Genomic DNA, 25203 nt, shown 5'->3' on the forward strand with positions numbered 1-25203 from the left:
ACCAGGGAGCCAGAAGAAAAATGAAGAGAGCCTGGCATGCTAGGAATCCAAGCGGAGAAAGTATTCTCCAGGATAAGGGAGTGATTGACAGGTGCAGGGCTGCAGAGCCTCGAGCACAATGCATGCCAGCCGGTACCTGCAGCAACACGGGGGTTTTCAATGACCTTGCAATCTGAATGAAGATGAAAAGTAATTGAAGTGGGTATAAGGAAGGAATGGAATTGGAAACAAAATATTTAGATAACTCTTTGTAGGTGTTTTGCTGCAGAAGGAAGCAGAGAAGTGAAGCGGTTGCTGGTGCGGAAAGTGGGGTAAGAGTGTTCTAAAAGTAGGAAAATAGCAGCAGATATGGTGATGGGAATGATAAGTACAAGATGAAACATTGACGGTTGGGAGGTGGGTGGACCACTGGTGCAATGCCTTCAGAGTGACAGGGCTATGGGGAGAGAATGTTCTCTGACTTGGAGCAGGGAAAGGGCACAGGCAGTAGCTGGTCCACCTGCAGGGCAGAGGGGAACAATGCTGGTGGCCAGGCACTCGTGGGGGCTGCAACGTGTGGGTGTTCAGGTTTCTCCTCTTTCTCAGCGAGTTAGAATTCAATGTCCTAAGTTGAGAGTGGGAATCTAGGGGAAGGAAGTGTTGAAGGTTTGGAGAAAGAGGAAATAGTGAGAAATCGTGTCGAGGGCAGTGGAGAGGGTCTGAACAAGGACGCACAGTCTCAGGTACAGACGTCTGCAGCTTGTGTAGCCCAATGTGTGCTCTAGCCAAGGGACAAATAAAAATAAAGGCAGGGAGGTCAAAGGTATACGGCAAGGCATTGTTTAGAAATCTCCAGATGTCCATTGACTTGCAACCTTTTTGCGTTAGTCTGTTAAGGTTCTTATAACAAGACACCCCAGACTGGCTTAAACAACAGACGTTTATTTTCTCACAGTTTTGGAGGTGGGAAGTCCAAGGTTCAGTTTGGTTTCTTCTGAGATTTGTCTCATTGGCTTGCAGAAGGCCACCTTCTGGCTGTCTTCACATATTTCTGTAAAAACACCAATCAGATTAGACCAGGAGGACCCTAACAGCCTCATTTTAACTTAATCACTTTGAAGGCCCTACCTCCAAATGCAGTTATGTTTGGAGGTACTGGGGTATGAGGGCTTCATTACATGAATTTTGAGGGCACACAATTTAAACCACAACACTGTCCATCTATGCAATGCATCCCAGAGAATCATTTCAACATACACTTTATTTGTGCATGTTTGCTTTAACTTTCTGGCCCCAGAATACAGAATTTATACAGATTCTCCCTTTAGGAGCCTTGGGTGGAAGGAGCTGTTTTTCTAAGAGGTAGGGTTGGTATCCACCTTACTCTCCGATGCTTGCAAACTTTTTCAATCCACAGGAAAAATATATACTTTATATTTGACTCAGTACAGACACATATAAATACGTAACTGAAAAGTTCGCACAAGTCAGTGCAATGTGCTTTGACGTCCAAGACATTTTCTGTTCTTCTCCATTTTATTTTTCAAATGTATTTGAGATAAATAAATAAATAATAATTACATAGTTATATATAAATAATAGTGCAGCAAGGAAAGAATGGACTATTGATTTAACAAAAAAATTTATTCGATCCATTGAGAGGCCAGAAGCAGGGCAATGGGGCATGAAAGAGAGATGAACACCTCATCCAACATAACAGGAAAGAAATTTCTCAAAGAGTTGAATAGAGATATAGAAAACATGCCAATTACTTTAAAATAGGGAAACAAAGCATAGAGGAAACAGTTAAGAATGTGAAGAGAAGGGGTGCCTGGGTGGCTCAGTTGGTTGAGCGACTGCTTTCAGCTCACGTCATGATCCTGGAGTACCAGGATCGAGTCCCGCATCAGGCTCCCAGCTGATGGGGAGTCTGCTTCTTCCTCTGACCTTCTCCTCGCTCATGCTCTCTCTCACTGTCTCTCTCTCAAATAAATAAATAAAATATTAAAAAGGAAAAAAAAAAAAAAGAACGTGCAGAGAAGCTGCCAAAAGGGAGAGCAAGATGTCACCGGATACGGGACGGGGGGAGCTGAGGAGGTGTGACCGAGAGCTTTTTGTTTTTTTGGTAGCTTCTGAGCGGTATTTGACTTTTTAAACTTTATATATAGACTGCTTGATAAAAATGAAAAATAATGTATAAAAATACACACAATATATGTAGCCACCCTGTTCTGCAGACTTTCAGGGGTAGGCCGGTTGAATTTCCTGCTGCATACCCAAACCTCCACACCAAATGTTTATAGATGCTTTTTACTCAAAATCCCAAACTGTGCTTTCGCAAGTGCTTGCATTTTAGACCAGAGGTTCCTAAGTCTTTTCCAATGTATGAAGACACCTCTTTCTTTAAAAAGAGAGACAGGCAGTTCTCCAAAAGAAGACTGTCCACTTCATGAAGTGTTAAATAAAGTTTGTAAAAACAATAATCATAATTAAAAGAGAGACAGGATAACCAGTGGCTGAGAGCATGGACCCTGGAGTCAGAGTCTGTGTTCAGATCCCAGCTCTGCCACTTATTAGCTGTATGATTTTGGGCAACTCTCTGAATTTCTCTGCTTCCTCGACTTCAACATCTGCAATGTAAAGATGATAACAGTACTTCCCTCCAGAAGCTGTTGTGAAAATTAATTGAGTTCATTTCTTTTAAAATGCTTAGACCAGGGCGCCTGGGTGGCTCAGTGGGTTAAAGCCTCTGCCTTCGGCTCAGGTCATGATCTCAGGGTCTAGGGATCGAGCCCCGCGTTGGGCTCTCTGCTCAGCGGGGAGCCTGCTTCCTCCTCTCTCTCTGCCTGCCTCTCTACCTACTTGTGATCTCTGTCTGTCAAATGAATAAATAAAATCTTAAAAAAAAAATGCTTAGACCAGGGCTTGGTGTGTTAAATACATAATATTTCACAAGAAGGTAGTACTTACCCTTTTGAATCTATAGATTGAGAAACAACATTCAGAATTACTACGAATTAGTTATCTAAATACTATTAAAATATATGATATTCATATTAATTATAATATCTATAAAATAATTCATATTTTCTTTATCACACCAGAATCTGCAGTTTGCCAAAGAGTATACTTGTAGAAAATGCTGTTACTTTTCAGTCTGTGTACAATGTTCAATGTGCATATGATTTTGTAGTAAATCTGAGGAGGACTGGAGTTCACAACACACATATACTGTCCATCTACTGACCATCCATGTCGGTAAAGTAGGACCTATAATTGATCATTTTTAATGATGAGAGTCCTCCCAGAATTTTTATGTGGAAGCTACACTAATAGGATATCTCCCCTCCTCCCACCAGAATCATGGCCCAAGATGAACCTGTGAGAACTGAGTAAACAAAACCAACACAGACTTCAAGAGTTAAGCTCCTCTGAAACTTAACATGAGAAATTGTTGACCAGAGCTACTGAGAGACATGTTTTGAATACGAATGTCATTAGGAAGCTTAAATCTAACATATTCCATTGTCTAACAATTGACTATATTCAGAGACGGGGTTAGCCAAGAGCAGAAGTGGGGGGTGGTTGGCAAAGAAAAGGTGTCCTTAGGTCTCTTGCACTGTCTGGGGAAGAAGAACCCTGACCTATGAGCACAGATATTCCAATCTCTTTGATACAAACACCCCTACGCTATGGAGATACAAACACTGATGATGGTTCATTGGTTAATTTTTTTATCTATCTTCATTTTTTCAAATCCAAGTTTACCAAGCAACATTCTGGTGATAATTTTTCTTCCTGTATAAATTTGTCTGTAAGTAAAATTGTGTTTGGCATTATTACTTTTCCTTGTAAGTGAATAAATCAGCATTCTGTATTATACAGCAGTCGCTATGAATGGCTTTTTTTTAGCATGAGTCCCCAAGAAAATCCTCAATTCTGGTGCCCAGCAGGAAGAAGGCTCAGCACTTCCAAAAGAACAGGCCAGAGGACAGGATGATAGAATGATGGATACAGGTACTCCTGCCTTAATCCCAGCTGTTCTGTAAGTGACATCTCTCCATCTTGTCTTTTAAAATCTCACACCCTAACCTGATACAGAATGCGCATTCCCCATACTGTTGCAACTTTGAGTTTTCCTGGTAGGGAAAGTCCCCAACTATAATGTTCTCTCCAGGAAAAGTGGGCTAAGGAGGAGTTTGGGCTTTCATTTGGAATGTATGTTATACTGATTATTTAAACCATTTTCATAAACTACCACTTACATGTTATCTTGACTCATTCAACAGTCATCTCAATCAATGAACAAAACACCTTGTTGGGAGAGATACGATTATAAAGATGGATTATGAGAGTGTAGAAGTAACCCAAGTGTCTGAAAAGATAAGCAAAATGTGGTATCTACATATAAGGGAATATTATTCAGCCTCGAAAAAGAAGGAAATACTGACACATGCTGAAACAGGGATGAAAGTGGAAGACATTCACTAAGTGAAATAAAGCAATCCCCAAAAGACAAATACTGTATCATTTCATTGATTTGAGGTCCCTAGAGTAGTCAAATTCAGAGAGAGAGAAAGTAGAATGGTGGCTGTTAGAGGCTGGGGTAGGAAGGAATGGGGAGTTGTTATGGCACAGAGTTACAGTTTTGCAAGATGGAAAGAGGTTATGGATGGTGAGGTTATGGGTGGTGGTCATAGTAGCATAACCACATGAATGTGCTTAGTATCACTGAACTGTACACTTAAATATGATTAACATGGTCAGTTTTATGTTATGTATATTTTACTACAATAAAGAAAAAAAAAGACAAATTATGGTTCCTGTCGTAGGGTGCTTACAACCTCTAGGAGAGGCCTAACAAGAAGATGGCATTAGCATCACAGAGATGCAGACTAAAGATGTAGGTTAATGCTGAGGTCAGCCCATTTCACAAAGAAACTAATACGAGACGTAGGTCATTATGCAATTGCTTAAGATCCGATGAATCTCCCATTCCTTCTTAAAAACCATAAGGCACAGGGCAACCTGACCGCCTTGTGCCTTTGTTTTCTGGCTCTCCTCCCTGGGTTGGACCTGAGAACCCCTCTGTGACCCATCAGATGGCGCCGCCGCCCGCAGTGCATCTCCAGGTGCATAGGTGGCGCTGTGGCCCCGGCCTCTTTACTACTTCCACCTCCCCAGCCCACCCCACCCCGCCCCGCCTCTGTGACCCTTACTTCCGCCTCCGGAGCCCGCCTCTGCTCGTAGGGACTCAGCTGCGCAGTCTCCGGCCCCGGGCCTGTGGAGAGCATGGCGGCGTCTTCGGGTGGAGAGAAGGAGAAAGAGCGGCCGGGAGGCGGTTCTGGAGCGGCCGGCGGTAACAGCACGCGAGAGCGGCTGCTGTCTGCGCTGGAAGATCTGGAGGTCTTGTCGAGGTAATGCGGTCGGTCTGAGGGCCTGACTGGGCTGGGCCGGGAGGACTGACTGTGGATCTGCCGCCCCTGCCTGGGTGGTTCGTTTCTGGGGCTCCGCGGGGAGGCCGCGCTCCCAAAGACGGTGAGCGAGTATCGTGGACTTGGCGTCCGCAGCCCTCCGGCACTCCGAGACGGCACCGCGCTCCCTTCCTTAGGGGACATTTTAGAAATGACAGTGCCGCTGGAACCCCGACATTGTCAGAACCGTAGCGGACCTTAGAGGTCGCCAGGTGTGAGTACCTTCGTCCACGGACTCTCGACAGACGTTTAAGGAACCCCCTCCCCCCGCCGGGTCCCAAACTCTGGGAGAAGGTAGTGAGGAGGACACTAGTTGCGGACACAGTGCAGCCCAGGGTCAAGGGGAAGTGACAGACGTAAACACACACCATGGTGCGGAGCCAGTTCTTAACAGAGTTGTGCGCTCCGGGTTACAGAAACTCGAGGACTATAGGTTCCTGTCTCAGTTGTAGTCAGGGCAGGCTTCTCGGAGAAAGGACTGCAGGGGAAGAAGGAGTTCACCGCATTCTGTTGGTGGCAGGTAGTTGGAATAGCAGGTGCAAACGCCTGGAGGCACGAGCACTCGCGGCTTGGTGCAGTTGCAAGTTTGGGGTGGCTGGAGTTCAGCGAGTATGGAAGAGATAGAAGTTGGATGTCACTCCCCTATTCTGCCATCGTTCGTGGTAGTTTGTCAAGTTGAAGCCTTCTTTAACTCTATGACATTCACTTGGATGCTGAAATTGTTTTGATTCTTCCTCCTAAAAGGTTGCTCAGATTTGACCTATTGTTCCCATCCCCACCGTCCTATCTTTTCATGCAGCCTCCCTACAGTTTCACTTGGCTTTATGTTTCTGTGCTTTCTGTATTGCCACAGCAGAGCTATTTTTTAAAAAATCATCTCATGTCACTTCTTTCTGCTTTAAAAGATTTGGTAGGTTCCCGATGCTTGGTGAGATACAGTCCAAATGTCTAGTTCAGTGTGTCACTTTTCCGTAAATATGTTTACTTCTGAAGAAGTGACACGCCCTTTGGGAAGTAGTGGCTGCTGCCTTTTGCTCTGAGTGAATCTTGGTCTTTGAATTTCAAATCTTTGTCTTAGTATATTCAATGAACTATTACTTCTCACCCTTCTACTCTGGAGCCCAGTAAATTTGTTTCTTTTCTGATTTTACGTGCAGTAACATAATTTGTCTGTTTTGTGACCTGGTGTATATTTCATATTCACCAAGTTTGGAAACTTTTTTTGAACCTAGGCATACAGGGTAAAGGTCTTTGAAAATTTCTTCTGACATTGGACAGGTTGGTAGTCAATCTTAAGATCTTGCCTCTGGATTGTTTGGCTATAGCTCCGTATACCTGAAGTGTTTTCTTGATGCTGTTGGTACCAACAGGAGTACACACACATGATTGTCATGCACTCTTCCACTTGAGATAACATAAGTAAGTGTTTCCTTCCCACTGTACTCCTGTACCTAAAGCAAGCTCTTTTAAGGTTTTCTGCCAGATTTGCAAGAAAAGCAGATAAATAAGTAATTTATCAATTGTGTAAAATTTGAGACCAAATTGAAATTATCTCATAAATTGATCGGTTTATCCCTCCCCCTCTTTGTTTGTTTCCTTAATTCCCGAGTATAGGGTTTTCTGTTTGATGAAATGTATCAAGAATCTGTTTCTGAAACTTTCCCACCTCAGCTTTCTAGCTGTGCACGATTAGTTGAGGTGCTGAATTCTCTTTTGATTTCTCACAGATTTGCAGTCCTCACTGAATCTGTTGACAAACTAGAGATAAGCTTCTTCTTTCTTGGGGTCCTTGCAGCTTCATAATAACCATTACTTTAAAAGTTTGTTTTTCTTTCCCTCTGATTTTCTCATGACTTAATCACATATTATTTTATTTGTTCATCTCTAAAGAAAGACTGGGTGACAGTAAGTGAGTGAAAATTTACCTCTTTTGTGACTCTGGAGATGGTTGTTGGTGGTAGTGGGAGAGATGTCACTTTGTGGTTTGCCCCGAGACTCATTGAGACTTCACAGAATGAGGTTATTCCAGTGTGATTGGCTTTCAAAATAATGCCATTACATTAGCAATCAGATATAGCTACATATATTGCTTCTGTGATCTGTGAAATGTGAAATTTCTTAATGAAATTTTTCTCTTGTTTGCATTTTTTAATGAAAAGTTGGAAAGAAAAAAACTAATGTAACCTGTTGACTTTAAAAAATAGTGTGTTTGGGGTGCCTGGGTGGCTCAGTGGGTTAAAGCCTCTGCCTTGGGCTCAGGTCATGATCCCAGCGTCCTGGGATCCAGCCCCGCATCAGGCTCCCCCGCATCAGGCTCTCTGCTCAGCGGGGAGCCTGCTTCCTCCTCTCTTTGCCTGCCTCTCTGCCTACTTGTGATCTCTGTCTGTCAAATTTTAAAAAAGTGTGTTTGAAATTTAGGATATATCTTTTGCTGTTACTTGATTATATAGCTTTTCAGTATATTTATTACTTTGTAAAATATGATAGAATGAGGTAATCTTTGGAGGAATTTTTTTTTTAAGATTTTATTTATTTATTAGAGAGAGAGAGAGCACAGGCAGACAGAGTGGCAGGCAGAGGCAGAGGGCGAAGCAGGCTCCCTGCAGAGCAAGGAGCCGGAAGTGGGACTCGATCCCAGGACACTGGGATCAGGACCTGAGCCGAAGGCAGCTGCTTAACCAACTGAGCCACCCAGGCATCCGTTTGGAGGAATTTTTAAAAACAGAAACACAAATTACAGTCTACAAGTTTTTCTTTTCTTTTTTTAAAAGATTTTATTTATTTATTTGACAGAGACAGAGCGAGAGAGGGAACACAAGCAGGGGAGCAGGAGAGGGAGAAGCAGGTTACCCGCCGAGCAGAGAGCCCAGGGGCTCAATCCCGGGATCCTGGGATCATGACCTGAGCCAAAGGCAGATGCTTAACGACTGAGCCACCCAGGCGCCCCACTACAAGTTTTTCTTAACATGTTTGTGACTCAGAACTCAATTGTCCTTCAGAAACCATGTTGATGGGAGTCTTGAGGTCTCTATACCAGCCTGTTAATCTGTTTATCTATAATTTACCTGAAGTGTAGTATACCACTAAGAATATGGTATCTAACCCCCAAGTAAATTATATTTCTATGGGGAATTGTGGGTGGATTCTAATCTGATATGCCAGGAGTCAGCTTCTTCTGTAGCAGGACAGGGCTCTGTCTCCCACACCTGTAACCAAAGAGTGGGCTTAGGGGTTCCTTCAGCCTCTTTTTACCATTGGGAAGGACAGAGGTTTCCACTTTGTTCTAGATTGCTACTGAACAGTCTTATAGCTTTTTCCTTCCCACTGTACTCCTGTACCTAAAGCAAGCTCTTTTAAGGTTTTCTGCCAGATTTGCAAGAAAAGCAGAAAAAGGCTCATTCCACATCTTCTACCATACCTCCCATCCCCACCACTCCCACCGCTGAAAACCAGCCTTTGTGTAGACATGAGGTTCTCAGCTGTTTATATCTCATCTATGGGGTAAAGAAAAAGGTTAATATAACATGCTGTCTTCATAAAATGTCTGTAAATCCATCAGCAAGTCCTATCAGCTTTACCTCCAATAGATATACACATACACACACACACACACATATATATATTTAAGATTTGATTTCTTTATTTAATAGAGAGAGAGTGAGAGAGGGAATACATGCAGGAGAGTGGGAGAGGGAGAAGCAGGCTTCCCACTGAGCAGGGAGCCCTACTTGGGGCTCTATCCCAGCAGGGATCAGAACCCAAGCCTATGGCAGACGCTCAACTAAGCCACCCAGGTGCCCCCCAGAGTATATTCTGAGTCTGTACACTGTACACCTGTTTGCATTACTATTACTAAATCTTAGTGGCTAGGACTTCATCAAAGCCAATGTCATTTTTTGCCTGGAATACTACAGAAGCTGCTTAACTTGATTTCCATTCTAGCCCTCTTAAAATCCGTTCTCCAGATAGCTTAGCAGGTTGCTTAAAAACATAAATCAGTTCATGTCATTTCCCTGTTTAAAATATTTGGTCGGGGCGCCTGGGTGGCTCAGTGGGTTAGGCCTCTGCCTTCAGCTCAGGTCGTGATCTCAGTCCTGGGATGGAGCCCCGCATCGGGCTCTCTGCTCAGTGGGGAGCCTGCTTCCCCCTCCCCCCGCCCCCGGCTTGCCTCTCTGCCTACTTCTGATCTCTGTCTGTCAAATAAATAAATACAATCTTAAAAAAAATAAAATATTTGGTCATTTCTCATTGTACCTGGAATGAAATACTGGTCCTTTGCTGTGACCTACAAAGCCCTAACACGATCTGGCCCATCCCTCCCTAACCATGTCCTCATTTTTGTATCCTGCTTCCCAGTACCTACTACTGTATTCTGACCACACTTCTCAGACCCATCTTTGGACCCCTGAACTATGTCTTTTACAAGCATTCTTCTTTGGCTGACTTTTCTCACTTAGAGAAGCCTTCCCTAACTCCACCCAGTGTAAGTGGGTGTTTTATTTAAACAACTCTTTTCTGTTGACAGTCATATTTCATTGGTATTTATATACTGTATGTTAATTTATGTAATTATAGTAATAGGTAAAACTTGCATAAATGGATCTGGTAACAAACACAACTGAGTCTTGCTGGTGAGAGCCCAAGTTACTGTGGGGCAGGGGCTGTGAATACTCAGCATGCTGTGAGTACCATGAATCCAGTAAGTCAGTTAGGTAGAGATCAGTTGATAAAGCTTCTATTGTATTTATTTTGCAAAATTGTTTTGGTTTTCTGTTTTTCTTTTTTAGAGAACTTATAGAAATGTTAGCAATTTCAAGAAACCAAAAGTTGTTGCCACCTGATGAGGAAAACCAGGTAAGTGGCTTCTTTTTAAATTACAAATAAGAAATCCCCATAATTTCTGCAGTTTCCCTATTTACATTTACTTTGTGTGAGACAGGAATATTGGAATATGTTAAATTATTAATTACAACTTTTAAATTGATATTTTCTTTGAATCACTTATATTAGGTAACACTGCTTAAAAAGAAAATAGTTGATTGGATTATGGACATTGGGGAGGGTATGTGAGATGGTGAGTGCTGTGAAATGTGTAAGCCTGACAATTCATAGACCTGTACCCTTGGGGCAAATAATACATTATATGTTAATAAAAACAAGTAATAAAAAAACTATTTAGGATAACTTAAAAAAAAAAAAAGAAAATAGTTGTCTAAGGGTTTAGCAGTATTATTTTCTCTTATAGTTCTAGTTACACATTTACTCATTTTTGTCCTTTGAATTAACCAACAAAGCTTGTTAAATAGAGATTAAAACAATATTTGAAAGAAAAAAAGTTAATGCTTTCATAAGCTAATCTATAATTATAGGCTTGGTTCCCCTAATGCAACTTGAAATTAATGGAAATAAAAGAGCATGCAATTGTTAATAGAAATTATTTTGTGGATGTTAAGAAGTTTTTATTTTCTTTATTCCTTTCTGTGTTTTGTAATTTTCTGCAGTGAGCAGATTTTTTTTTCTGATCCAAAAACTTATTAAAGTTAAGAGGGTAAATGTCATTTTATGTTTTATTTACATTTACATTTACATTTATGTGTTATTTACCATATTATATTTACATTTACATTTATGTGTTATTTACCATAATTTTAAAAACTTAAAAAGAAAACAGTTGGGAATGATTAACCTTTTTAATGATACCAGACAGCTCTGTGCCCCATCATTATCTTAGTTTTATCTTACGATATGTTTTGAGGGCAGAGGAATTTGATTGACTGTCAATAGAGAAGTATCGTAAAACTTGGCTCCTTGCTCAGCAGGGAGCCACCTTCTCCCTCTGTCTGCTGCTCCTCCTGCTTGTGCATGTGCTCTCTCTCTCTCTGTCTCTCTGACAAACAAACAAATAATCTTTAAAACTTGTTTTCTTCAAAGATTAATCCCCTCAGGTGGAGAGAGGGAATTAGATAAGGCTATAAGTAGTAAAAGTTGGTAATTTTAGGGATATTAAAGTTGTTTTATGTATGTTGCTTATTTTGTTTTTAGAAAAAGCTTATAGAGAAATATGTTAATAGGGGAATGCTAGTCTCAGATACTTTATTGATAAATACCTGTGAAATTAAATAAGAATTTATTACAAAATGAGGGGCGTCATATATATATATAAATATATAATATTTATATTATATATAAATATAAATATTATATATTTATAATAAATATAAATATGTATTATATTTAGTTAAAGCCTCTGCCTTCCGCTCAGGTCATGATCCCAGGGTCCTGGGATCAAGCCCTGCATCGAGCTTTCTGCTCTGCAGGGAGCCTGCTTCCTCCTCTCTCTGCCTGCCTCTGCCTACTTGTGATCTCTGTCTGTCAAATAAATAAATAAAATCCTTAAAAAAAAAAAGAATTTGTTACAAAATGAGCAAAATGAAATACAAGTTTTGACTTTACTTTCTAGGCATTTATTATATGCTTTGTAGGAATACTAATTATTCAGTAGGTCATAACTAAGACCTGCCCAATCAGCACTAACCTTTCCTATACTTTGTAAGGACTAGCAGTTCTGTTCTTTAAAAACGACAGTATCTTGTCACATAATGTTGTTATGAGGATTTATGATACTGCATGTTAAGTACAGATAGGAAGAGCTTATTAATGAATGGTTATTATCACCACCCCAGGACAAAATTAAACCTTATATTTAGTACCATAAATTCCTGTTTAGTTTTCATTGAAACTATTAAATATTAATGGGATGTACCCATTTGAAAATTTATTTACTATTTTTGGAAATTCTCTTTTTCAAACCATCTTCATCATAAAAGTAATACTATTCATGACATCACAGGTTTAATATGAGTTATAAGTTTTCTTAAACATAGTAGCACAAATGTGCAACTGTGGAAGTTTTTTTAAGCATCATACATTTGCCATTAAAGTATTTCTGAGATCAGGTCAACTCTGAGACAGCCATATTGAAGCATTTACTATAATTAATATTAATTATTAATTATAATTAATTATAATTTTAATTTTATATTATAATTATAATATAAATTATAATTAATATAATTATAAGTTTCCTTACATTATTGTTTAATACTCTGCTCATTTGCTATCTAGTTGATTATGTACAATTTTGTAACTTTAAGAAAAAATTGTGCGTTTTCTCATAATGTCTTTGTATCCTGTTTAGTTTTTGAGTTTTTTGTTTAAATTTTTTTCTAGTTTAATTGAGATATAGTAGAAATACAACATTGCATTAGTTTAAGACATACAACATGATTTGTTATATGTATGTATTGTGAAATGGTTTATCACTATAAACTTAGTTAACATACATCACCTCACAAAGTTAGAATTTTTTTTTCTTGTGATAAGAACTTTTAAGAAGATGGCAGGGAAACCATGGCACCTTTTCATGTACCTATTGGTGATTTCGGTGTTTTTGGAAAAATTTCTGTTCCATTTCTCTGTAACATTTTTAAAAACTTCTTTAAAGCTGCTAAAATTTACCATCTTAGCAGCTTTCAGGTATACAAATGCAGTATTGTTAACTTAGTCACCATTTCTGTACATTACATCCCCAGAACTTATTTATCTTATAACTAGAAGTTTGTACCTTTTGATTATCTTCACCCATTTTGCCTACCCCCATCCCTGGCAGCCACCAGTCTGATTTCTTTTTCTATGAATTTGGCTCTTTTAGATTCCACATACAAGTGAGATCATGCTGTATTTGTCTTTGCCTGACTTACTTCACTTAATATAATGGCCTCAGTGTCCATCCATATTTTCACAAATGGCAAGATTTCCTCCTTTTATATGGCCGAGTAATATTTCTCTCTGTGAGTACATACATTCCACATTTTCTGCTAATTCGAAGATAGACAGGTACCTGGTATTTGTAGCAGCATTATCAGCAATAACCAAATTATGGAAAAAGCCCAAATGCTCATCAACCGATGTATGGATGAAAAGGTGGTGTGTGTATACACACACACACACACACACACACACAGGAATATTACTCAGCCATAAAAAGAATGAAATCTTGCCATTTGCAGCAACATGGGTGGAGCTAGAGAGCATTATGCTAAGTGAAGTAAGGCAGTCAGAGAAAGACAAATACCATAAGATTTTGCTTTGTAGAATTTTTTTTTTAAGATTGTATTTATTGCAGCGCACAAGCAGGGGGAGTGGCAGGCAGAGGGAAAAGTAGGCTCCCCTCTGAGCAAGGAGCCCAATGCACGACTCAGTCTCAGGATCCTGGGATCATGACCTGAGCCGAAGGCAGATGCTTAACCAACTGAACAACCCAGGTGTCCCTCATATGTGGAATTTAAGAAACAAAACAAATGATCGCAGGAGGGAAAAGGAGAGGGAAACCAAGAAACAGACTCTTAACTATAGAGAATGAAGTGATGGTTATCAGATGGGAGGTGGGTAGGGGGATAGGTGAAATAGGTGATGGGGATTAAGGAACGCACTGTGATGAGCACTGGGTAATATGTGGAAGTGTGGAATCACTATATTATACACCTGAAATAATATTACACTGTATTTTTTTAAAGATTTTATTTATTTCTTTGACTCAGAGAGATCACAAGTAGGCAGAGAGGGGGCAGCAGGCTCGCCACTGAGTCCCCGCTGAGCAGAGAGTCTGATGTGGGGCTTGATCCCAGGATTCTGAGATTGTGACCTGAGCCAAAGGCAGAGGCTTAACCCACTGAGCCACCCAGGCACCCCTCACTGTATTATTACTAACTGGAATTTAAATAAAAACCGAAAAAAAATACCACATTTTCTTTATCAATTCTTTTTTTTTTTTTAAGATTTTATTTATTTTTGACAGAGATCACAAGTAGGCAGAGAGACAGGCAGAGAGAGAGGAGAAAGCAGGCTCTATGCTGAGCAGAGCCCGATGCAGGGCTTGGTCCCAGGACCCTGAGATCATGACCTGAGCTGAAGGCAGAGACTTAACGCACTGAGCCACCCAGGTGCTCCTCCATTCATATTTTGGTAGATGGTTAGTTTGCTTTCATGTTCTGGCTATTGTAAATAATGCTGCAGTGAACATGAGGGTGCCCATATCTTTTTGAGATAATAATTTCATTTTCTTCAGATAAGTGCGAGAAGTAGAATTGCCAGATCATATGGTAGTTCTATTTTTGACTTTTTAAGTAATTTCCATACTGTTTTCCATAGTGGTTGCACCAGTTAACATTCCCACCATCAGTGCACAGGGATTCTCTTTTCTCCACAACTTTCACAACACCAACTCTTTTCTCTTGTTTTTTGATTACAGCATCTGCAACTGGTGTGAGGTGATATCCAGTTGTGGTTTTGATTTGCATTTCCCTGATAATTAGTGATGTTGAGCACTTTATCATGTACTTTTGGTCATTTGTATGTCTTTGGAAAAATGTCAATTCTGTTTCTTTGCCCATTTTTAATCAGACTGTTTAGTTCGTAGAAATTTTTTTAAAGTTCTTCGTGTCAACTAAAATCATTTCAAATGCCAGATTTTGGGGGAAACTCCGTTATGTTATATTTTTAAGGATAAACTTTAAAGTTTTTTCTTAACCTGGGAAATGAATAAACCTCATTTTGGCATATTGGTACTTCTAAAGACTTGTTTTTTATGAAAGAATAGCATATAATTAGAAAAGGTAGAAAGTATTGATATTAATCTGTTTTCCAAAATAATCATAATATTCTTAATATTGATTGGATAATACTTTGAGGGTGTTAAAATTTTATAGCCTAACCAATTCATATATGGGTTCTTTGCTTCATTGGAATGTCACTTTTCAGTATTCTGCTGTCTGCCTAAATCAGCTGTTATCTAACAGGTCCTGGAGTTGTTAATTCACAGAGATGGGGAATTTCAAGAACTGATGAAATTGGCACTCAGTCAGGGAAAAATCCATCATGAAATGCAAGTTTTAGAAAAGGAAGTGGAGAAGAGAGACAGTGATATTCAGCAACTACAAAAACAGCTCAAGGAAGCAGAACAAATACTGGTAAGTTGATAGAAGATAAAGTAAAAAAGGATATTAATGTATTTCCAAAAAAAAATCTTCATGTATTTTGAAGTGGCAGAAAACTTGTCTTTCCAAGTCTAAAAGTGACAGCTTGTCAGTTTGGTTAAATGAAAGGCCATTGTCATTCCCTATTTTACTTAATGTTTTCAGATAGTCTGCATTGTTTTTGAACCATATTTTCATTATTTAAAGATTTCATAGGATTGAATTAATAGAACTGGGAAATTTTACTTTTATCCTGTCCTATTAGAAGTTTTCAGTTGTTAGTAGTCTAAATCTTCAGTTTTAAAAATATTTGAAATCAGTATAAATATGTATCATTTTATAAATGGATTAAAATTTATATTAATTTAGTCTGCCACTCTAAGTGGGATCTGGTTTTTTGTTTCTCTTCTTCTTGGCTATTGTTTGAAAACAATTTCTTTGCTATTATTTGCCCAGTTATTTCACTAAATACTAACCAATGTAATTGTTATATGGTAATATTGCAGAAACAGCTGAGTTTGATTCTCGTATGGACCAGACATTGCGGGAATCTTTATCCCTGATCAATCTTCAAAATGTGTCAAAACAGGCTCCAGTAAATAGAAACCTGAGTGGTTCAGGGTAAATTAACCACTCCTGCTGAAGAAACGACCCCAAGTAAATGCTTTAAAAAAATATGTAATGAAATCTATTTTCCATCAGGAAATTAATACCTACTAAAAGATATTCAGAAAATAAAGAGAGGTAGAACAAAGAGGAAAAAATTGTGTTAGTCCCTCTATTCAGATTGCCATTAGTCTTTTGTGCATTTTATTTCAGTCTCAGACTTTTTTTTTTAATTTTCCAGTAGGCTTATAATTGATTTTAAATTGAAGTCTGGTTGACACACAATATTACATAGTTTCAGGTTACAACATAGTGATTTTTTTTCCCCAGATGTCTTCGTTTTTTTAATCTTGTAATTCGTAGGATATTAAGTGGATTTCTATTACTATTTTTTAAATTTTTTAATAAAGTATTCTTTTAAAGATCCTATTTATTTATTTGACAGAGAGAGAGAGAAAGATCACAAGTAGGCAGAGCAGGCAGAGAGAGAGGGGGAAGCAGGCTCCCCACCAAGCAGAGAGCCTGATGCGGGGCTCTATCCCAGGACCCTGAGATCATGGCCCGAGCCGAAGGCAGAGGCTTAACCCACTGAGCCATGCAGGTACCCCTTATTTTTAAAACGTAAGCATTTTTCTTATATTATATCCTCTTTAGCTTTCTAGCTTTCTGTTATAAATAATGCTTTGATGAATATCATTGCAAAAAGTTGTCTTTTTCTTCTGCATTTCAGATTTTATTCTGATAGATTTGATTTCCAAAAATGTTGTTACTGAGTTAAAGATAGTTAACACAGGGACTGTAAAAAGACTGAATTTTATGATTTAGGTAATAACAACTAACATTTATTGATCACTTATGCATCAGGCCTTGTGCTTGTTTGCAGGTTACATGGATTTTCTCAATCTCTTTAGTAATCATGCTAGGTTAGTACCATTATTCCATTTTACAGATGAAGAAACTGAGGTTTTAAATTAATAGTTACCTTGCCCAGGAAGAGTGAAAAGTAGAGAGATGGAACTTAAATCTACTTCTCTCTGACTCCATACTCTTAACCACTGTGTTATAGTTGAGGATGTATATACTAACTTAACTTCATTTTACCCTTTAATATAACTGTGGTGGCGAGGGAGGGGGGTTGTGGGTGTTTTCATTATAACAGTCAGTAAGCACGGAGGTAATGGTAATGTATAAATGAGTAACACTGTCAATCCAAGAATATGTCTTGTAGATGAGAAAAATATATTTTGGTATTTTTATCCTTGAACTAAATGCGAGAATAGGATGCTTTGGGACTGGTATATGATGTGGATCTCTTATACATGTCTGATAGAAGGCATAAAGAAAAACAATGATAGGGGCTCCTGGGTGATTCAGTCAGTTAAGCGACTGCCTTTCAGCTCAGGTCATGATCCCAGGATTCTGGGATCAAATCCCGTATCAAGCTCCCTGTTCAGTGGGGAGTCCACTTTTCTCTCTGCTCCTCCCCCAACTCGTGGGCTCTCTCTCTCTCTCAAAAATAAATAAAGTCTTAAAAAAAAGTAAACAAGAGCGGCGGGGCACTAATTAAAATTGGTTACAGCCCCCCCCAAAAGTAAACAGTCCAATCTACACATTGTTTCTAACAGTTTGTAGATGAAGAGTGATTCATGAATATACATTATTACTTTCATTAACCACCTGATACAAATGATTCCCAAATAGTATCAGAACACTACAAATAAATTGTGGGGATCTCCAGCTTTTGCATTTTGTTCCTGTGGGATTCATTATTTTGCGAATTCTGCTTGATATAGTTAAGAGTAAACCATATTTCTTTTTTTTAATATTCAATTAGGCAACAGCTGTTTACCAAGCAAAAGAAAAACTCAAATCAATAGAAAAAGCAAGAAAAGGTAAGAACTCTGGGAATACTGAATGACTTTCTGAAAAGTCCAAGTTTTGGTTTCAAGAAATGGATGAGAGTATTATTGGTAATCATTTGCTGCTATTGAAATGATTCCAATAAATTTTTATTATAAAGTGTCTGCTAGATGCTAGCACTGTGCTATGTATTATTGGGAAGTTTTCAGGCTCTAGGAAGCAATAATATAAGGCAAGTTATGGCTGGGTATCCATATGTGCAGTAAAGACAATGAGTTTATAAAGTTGTTGGGAGAAAGGAAGAGAACTGTGAGGTAGAAGCAAGTGGGATGTGAGTTGGATCTTAAAAGACAGGACAGAAAGTGAAAGAGAATGTATAGTGGACAGCTGGGGTGGGACTAGAGTGTCCTGAAGTCAGAACTAGATGTGCTTTGGGACATGTGCACATTTAATGGTGCAGACGCCCAGCCTGCCTTTTCCTGTCCTCCTCCTCTCTTTAAAAGACTTCCATTTTGGATTTTTGAGTTTAGGTACTAAAACTTAGAGTGAAAATTTTGGTTACTTGTTTTTAATGGTTTGTAGATGATTTGCCTTTAGTCATCTCAAAATTGTCTAACTTTCCTCTTCTTTTCCTGTTTCACATAACAACTGTTCATGTTTGGTGTGTGTCTATTTTTTAAGATGTTTAATACAAATACATATATGTACATATTCAAAAACAAAAACCGGGTCATGCTGCACATACTATTTAGCAGTTTACTTTTTTCAATCTAATGAATATATTGTGGACATGTTTCTACATAGGCCTACTTATAATCGTAGAGTCACATCAAGCCAACGATTGAGTGGTATAGTGTGAGCTGCTGCTCTAACTTAATAGCTTAGATGTCACTGGAAGACAAAACACTCTTTCCTCTATTTTATTTGTACTCATTGTTGCTTTGAGAATAGTAAGAATATTTAATGGTAGTTAATAATTGAGATTAGTGAATGTAGTCATGCTAATGTCCCAAATTTGATACTTTGTTAGCTATTTTTTCTAGATGTCTTGTTCTTTAGTTGCAAAATCTTATGAGTTTAACAATATACATATTATTAGGAAAGGTGGGCAACTCAGATTATCCTGTTTTCAGATAATTTAAAATTAAGTGTGATGTGTGACTATGAGACATGCGTTTATACAGTTGTAAGTTACTGGACTAACGTTACTCTCTCCTCTTGACTCTCTCAGGTGCCATCTCCTCTGAAGAAATAATTAAGTATGCACATAGGATTAGTGCAAGTAATGCTGTATGTGCCCCACTGACCTGGGTTCCAGGTAAAATACTTCTCTTTTTATTAGCCATATTGGTTTTAAAAATTTTTAGGTGACTGTAATTTTAAACATAGAATGATTTAAACATAGAATGTATTTATCCTTAGAAATATCTGCTATAGGGGCGCCTGGGTGGCTCAGTGGGTTAAAGCCTCTGCCTTTTGCTCAGGTCATGATCCCAGGGTCCTGGGATAGAGCCCCACATCGGGCTATCTGCTTGGCAGGGAGCCTGCTTCCTTCTCTCTCTCTCTCTGCCTGCCTCTCTCCCTACTTGTGATCTCTATCTGTCAAATAAATAAATAAAATCTTAAAAAATAAAAAAATTTAAAAAAAATCTGCTATATATTTTCATATCTTAAATATCTTATAAGAAATAATATGGGTCATGGGTTTTATTAGTTTGGTTTTCTCCAAAACTTTTGCCACAGGGACCATGTGTCTTTTTTTTTTTTTAATGGTATTATTTATTAGAGTGAACGAGAGAGACAGTGAGAGAGCACAAGTGGAGAGGAGAGGGAGAAGCCAGCCGCATGTGGGACTCAGTCCCAGGACCCAGAAATCATGACTTGAGTTGAAAGCAGCTGCTTAACCAACCAAGTCACCCAGGGCCTCTGTTTCTGTCCTTTTTAAAGAAAAATCATAAATTAATGTTTTAAGTACAACTGATATGTAATGATTCTAAAGCTATAGATTTATATGACAGTAACACCCAGGCTAGCCAGAAAGCCCACTTTTTAGAACCATTGGGATTTCATCAAGTGTTCTGGCCTTGGAATCAAGACAATCCCAACTGTACAGTGATAAAGGTAAAGCACTGAGCACCCAATAGCAAACACATGGGACTGGATAAAGCCGGAGTAATTAGAAAGAGTAAAAAACTGCAATATATATTGATAGTACATAAGACATTTATAAGAGAGGGACCTAAGGTGGAGCAGCAGTCTTCTGGGAGCAGTGGGAAATAGTATCTCAACATCAGTAATTCATGATGGTGGTATTTTACTATACTAAAAACACTATGGTTAACTTACAGTTTGGGGGGGTAAGTGATCTGGAGTGAGTAAGAAATATTACCAAAAAGTTGGTCCAAATCTGCCAAGTTTTCATCATCCCAAAATGAAATGGTATGCTCCTATGATTAGAAGTGAACGTTGGCTCCTGATACTCCTCCACTGGATTTCTAATTTCTAGGAATTAGTTTTTAAATGACAAGATCAAAGAGTTTGGTTAGGAAAAGTTTTAATTTACACAGTCCTTCAAATAAGCATTCCAGTCCTGTCTTGTAAAAAAAAAAAGAAAAAATGCATTATGATCTGTTTATTCTCTTAGTGTATGTATCATTTTTTATTTTCTTCTTGGAAATGTAGATAAATTAGAAGAATCAAGATCATTATAATTTTCTTGGTTTGTCATTTGGAATTGCTAAAATGACAGACTTCTCTTTTTTTTTGCGTAGAGAATAATATATTACTGTATAGATTCAAAGACAAAATGCATGTATTTTAAAATTTAATATATTATGCTCTTAATAGCAGTTGATAATATGACCTTATTGAAAATGAGTATTTTGAGTTTTTCAAAGTGAGTCAAGGAAAATCAGTACTTCAGAGATGGTATTAATGCTTATTTTGCATAAGATTGAATTAAAAGCCGTCTTTTTTTAGGGGACCCACGGAGGCCGTACCCAACTGATTTGGAGATGAGAAGTGGATTATTGGGTCAAATGAACAATCCTTCCACTAATGGTGTAAATGGTCATTTACCAGGGGATGCACTTGCAGCAGGCAGATTGCCAGGTAATGTTAATCAGAACCGTGCTTTCAAACAGACCAAGGTTTTGCAGACATGATGATGGAATATCTGACTGTTGAAGAAGTTTGAGGTTCTAGAGCCAGCTCATTTTAATAGCCAGGTTTTCTGCCATTTATCCTGCTCTCTAGTGTAAAAACTATTTTAGCTGGAGTTCATGAAATTAGAATAAATTGACTTTTCTCTTATTTGTTGATAGGTTATTTTCCTTGGGCATTAGTCCTCTCTTTTATTATTAAAATCTAAACAGCTTTTTAAATAAAATTGTGAAGTATACTGGGCAAACGGAATAAGAAATACATATGTTCATTTTAAAGAATACAAAGTGAACCCACTCCTGGAAAACTCCCAAATTAACAAAATGAATAATAGCTTTTTATGGGCTTTTCAGTAACTAAATAAAATAGCACTTCTGAGAGACTTGGTTCACTCTGATTTTTGGCCTTCCTCAAGTTCTGCCTATAGTTTTCTGTTATTTTTATATTTATTTTATGTTCCCCATCTTTTATCTTTTGTAGGTGACTTGATTTGGTAAAACATTTAAAAAGTATTTAGAAGATTATAAAAAAACAAACTGAGGTTTTGTTTGAGCAATCACTTTTAATATTACACCTATTTCATTTTTTCTTGTATTTTTTACAGTATTAAAAACATGCTCTGGATAATGCTTTTCTGCTTCACGTTTTATTGTAAGGATGTTCCTGTGTTGTTAAGAATGCTTTGTAAATATCATTTTTAACTATCCAAAGTACAAACTTAGAACTCACTGTGTATTAGTTCCCCTAGATATCTGCATTTTTCTCATTTTGATTATTCCGTATTATATGCCAGTCATAGTCTAGTCAATAGGCAGAAACCACATCAGCAGTATGAACAAGGAAAATTGAAAGAATTATTAATTAGTAACACGATACTCACTACTAAAGGGTAAAGAGAACTGCTTTTTAAAAATACAGTAATAACAGATGTGGGGAGCAGCTACTACATCTAGGACCAGGCAGATTACCCAAGGAAAGGACCCACTGAGAAGAGGTTTCTCCCACCCCCATCCTCAGGCTGCTGTTCGTATTGTGGCACCCTTGAGAGGATGTAGCTGTGGCCCACAGGATGGCAGAGAAGTTAGATGAGGTATTCACAGGCTGGAGCCAGGAAGCAGGAAATTATCCACTAGGGTTCCAGGGATCCTTGCTGGGAAGTCACCTTTCAGGTAATGGTGAGACTTAAGACACTACTGAAACTTGTTAGAGGGCGAGCGAGCTCACCGCTTGATGTCTGCATGCCAGCCAGGTACCACAGGAGTGAGAAGGGAAACATCGGATCCCTTAGTCCTATTCCCCTTGCAGAGTCCCTCCAGTGCCCTCTACTGACAAAGATTAACATTGTGGCTGCTGGCAGAGGAGAAATGTTTTCAGGGTCCCGGGATAAGAGTGGATTTAAAGCTTAAGAAGCAGTTTAAACTTGTAATAGTGTAGTACATGTTAGCTATTTAAAATATAGAGAGAGAATAATATATATGACTTAATATATATAAAAGAAACATTTGATTTGTCATTGTGAATGTCTTACAAAAGAAAAATTAGGTCAACTGACTATAAAGTTACTTAGATAAAAAAAATATATAAAGTCACTTAGATATAAGCATGATTTTTAAAAAAATAAAATGCAGGTTCTGTTTATTAAAATATGCTTTTCCTTGATAACTTTGATCTTTGTTAATTTAGCCAAATGTAAATTTGTTTCCTGGCCTTAAAAAAAATATTTACTTCAGATTCTATGCATGAGGGGAAGAGTAATTAAGAAGTAAATTAATTATTGGTAGAAGTATTATTACCTATGCTTCTTTCTTTTCTCCAGATGTCCTTGCTCCACAGTATCCATGGCAGTCAAATGACATGTCAATGAATATGTTACCACCAAATCACAGTAATGACTTTTTGTTGGAACCTCCGGGGCATAATAAAGAAAATGAAGATGATGTAGAAGTTATGTCAACAGACTCCTCTAGCAGCAGTAGTGACTCTGATTAAACACACAAAAGACAAAATTCATACAGAATTGAATACTGTGGGGGCACTGGGGTGACTTGGTTGAGCGTTGGACTCTTGATTTTGGCTCAGGTTACTATTTCAGGGTTTTACGATCAAGCCCTGCCTCAGGCTTTGTGTTGGGAATGGAGTCTGCTTAAGATTATCTCTCCCTCTGCCCCTCCTCCCACCTCTCTCCCTTTCTAGAAAACAAACAGACTAGAACAGATTACTATGGAATTCTGTTTCTTAAACAGTTGCAAGCCTGTAATAAATAGCCAGGTCATACTGGCTATAGAGGAATTGTACAACCCATCAAAAATCACTGGATTTTAAAGCCAAAAATCATGGTTTTAGTTATAAACCACTAAGTAAATATTTAAGGAATAATCAAAAATTACTATAAAAAAAGTAGTGCCACTCTACCCTGTTATATTCCAGTTATGTTGGACTTGTACATAGTAGTTCTGGAAATAAAAGTTGAGGGAAATGACCCATGTACATATCACTAATCAGCCCCTGAAATTATTTAGAAAGGGCAGTGGATCACTGAATGTGTATCTTATCTTGAAATTACAAAACCCTCATTTGAAAGTGAAGGCTGGTAGCGTCTGTCACAGTAATGGGGGAGATTGTCTCAATTTGTACTATCTGTAATTATTGTAATTTTTGTAAATAAACTCACCTTTGTACTCTGTATGTTTTTTTTTAATTGAAATATGCCTTCAGTGTAGGTAAGAAATTACTTCTGTAAATCCAGTTGCATTTTTTACGTACTTACGTAGAATTCTGGAGTGTGAATGAACATGATATACTATATACAGCTAAGCTAGTAATCATAACTAGTAGGTTTCAAAGGCCTACACATTATTAGAAATAAAATGGAGTGGCTTTTTGTATTTTTTTTCCATTAATCTTCCCACTAGCTTTTTTTTTTTTAATAAGTGAAAAGCTTACCATAATAATGTCTGATCTTTAGAATAACAGGTTGGATTGTCTGAAAGGTTTTAGAATGGAAAGCACAGTCTCTTGCCTTCACCTTCTCTCTTACTGCATTTTCCAGAAGTAATCACTCTTAACCACTTTTAACTTCTGATGGTTAACCTCCATGTTTAAAGAATATGCTTATATAACCACAGCTTGATTTATTTTAGTGTATGTTATATTTTTTTTCAGATTGCAAAAGTAATACAACATTCATAGGGGAGCGTTTAGCAAATATAGGAAATTACAAAGGAGAAAATAAAACTAGCCTTCTACCGAGAGATCATATCAATTAACATTTTTGGGTAGGTTCTTGATCTTTTTTAAAGATCCACATGTATACAGTTTTTAAAATAATGTGTATTTCCTGAGATTCTATATAGTTTTTGTTAATCTCCATCCTTGCAATGAACTGAGAATTCAATTTTTCCAACTTTTTTTCCTTTCCTTTTTTTTTTTTTCCATTTCAATGAAATGACCTCTGTAGAAAAACATTTGTCTTCCAACTTCAGCAGTTTTCCTGGAAACAAAATTACATTTTTAGATTGGTACCTTGAATAAAACAAGGGATGAAATGAGTAGCCTAGTCTGGAACTCAAAGTATAAATTATCTCACAGTTCAATTTCTTTACTTTTTATTAATGTGAATTCAACGGCATGCCAATATACATAAATTACAGTCATAACGTGTGTATTATGTGGTATAGTAAAATATTGGTTGCCTAAAAAATAAACACATACACACACACACACACACGGAAGAAGAGGTAGAAAGAGAGCTAAAGCAAATAAGGCAAATACTGAATCTGAGCGTAGGATATATGGAAGTTCATTGTACTATTTCCCATTTCTGGTATTTTTTTTCATGTTAACATTCTGTTTTCTGTAACAGAAGTAACATTCCACCGTTTTAAAATGCCAAGAAACAGAAAAGTTTGGACTCTGTTCTGCAAGATGGCATTGATGCTTCTGAGGCTCCAATTCAAGGATGGCAGGCATGGAAGGTGTGTGGGAACCAACAATAGCAAACATTTGTGGGTTCCGTTACAGTTCCTTAAGCCATGATATTTAGGCCACCTGTTAAGTTTCTTAGGTATGCTATAACAAAATAACAGACT

General features: G+C 37.9%; 1 protein-coding gene across 2 annotated transcripts; it reads left to right on the plus strand.

The window, feature by feature from the left end:
* The first annotated feature begins 3925 nt into the window (after positions 1-3925).
* MED4 (mediator complex subunit 4) lies at positions 3926-23798 on the plus strand. 2 transcript variants are annotated; one of them, XM_045978418.1, is made up of 8 exons: positions 3926-3996; positions 5230-5396; positions 10241-10307; positions 15311-15481; positions 17928-17985; positions 19185-19271; positions 20933-21064; positions 22932-23798. In XM_045978418.1, the coding sequence occupies exons 2-8, from the start codon at positions 5272-5274 to the stop codon at positions 23102-23104; spliced, it is 813 nt and encodes a 270-aa protein (XP_045834374.1). In that variant the 5' UTR covers positions 3926-3996; positions 5230-5271; the 3' UTR covers positions 23105-23798. The 2 variants fall into 2 exon arrangements, with proteins under 2 accessions (XP_045834374.1, XP_045834375.1); XM_045978419.1 differs by lacking the exon at positions 3926-3996 and having other exon boundaries at positions 5223-5396.
* The last annotated feature ends 1405 nt before the right edge of the window (positions 23799-25203 follow it).

The sequence above is a fragment of the Meles meles genome, chromosome 14 (genome assembly GCF_922984935.1).
Source record: "Meles meles chromosome 14, mMelMel3.1 paternal haplotype, whole genome shotgun sequence".
Lineage (NCBI taxonomy): Eukaryota > Metazoa > Chordata > Mammalia > Carnivora > Mustelidae > Meles > Meles meles.

Excerpts from the sequence above, each read along its gene's own strand:
- MED4 (XM_045978418.1), top strand. The coding sequence starts at position 5,272 with ATGGCGGCGTCTTCGGGTGGAGAGAAGGAGAAAGAGCGGCCGGGAGGC. Across the intron at positions 10,308-15,310 it reads CACCTGATGAGGAAAACCAG|GTCCTGGAGTTGTTAATTCA; the intron begins GTAAGTGGCTTC and ends GTTATCTAACAG. Across the intron at positions 21,065-22,931 it reads TGCAGCAGGCAGATTGCCAG|ATGTCCTTGCTCCACAGTAT; the intron begins GTAATGTTAATC and ends TCTTTTCTCCAG.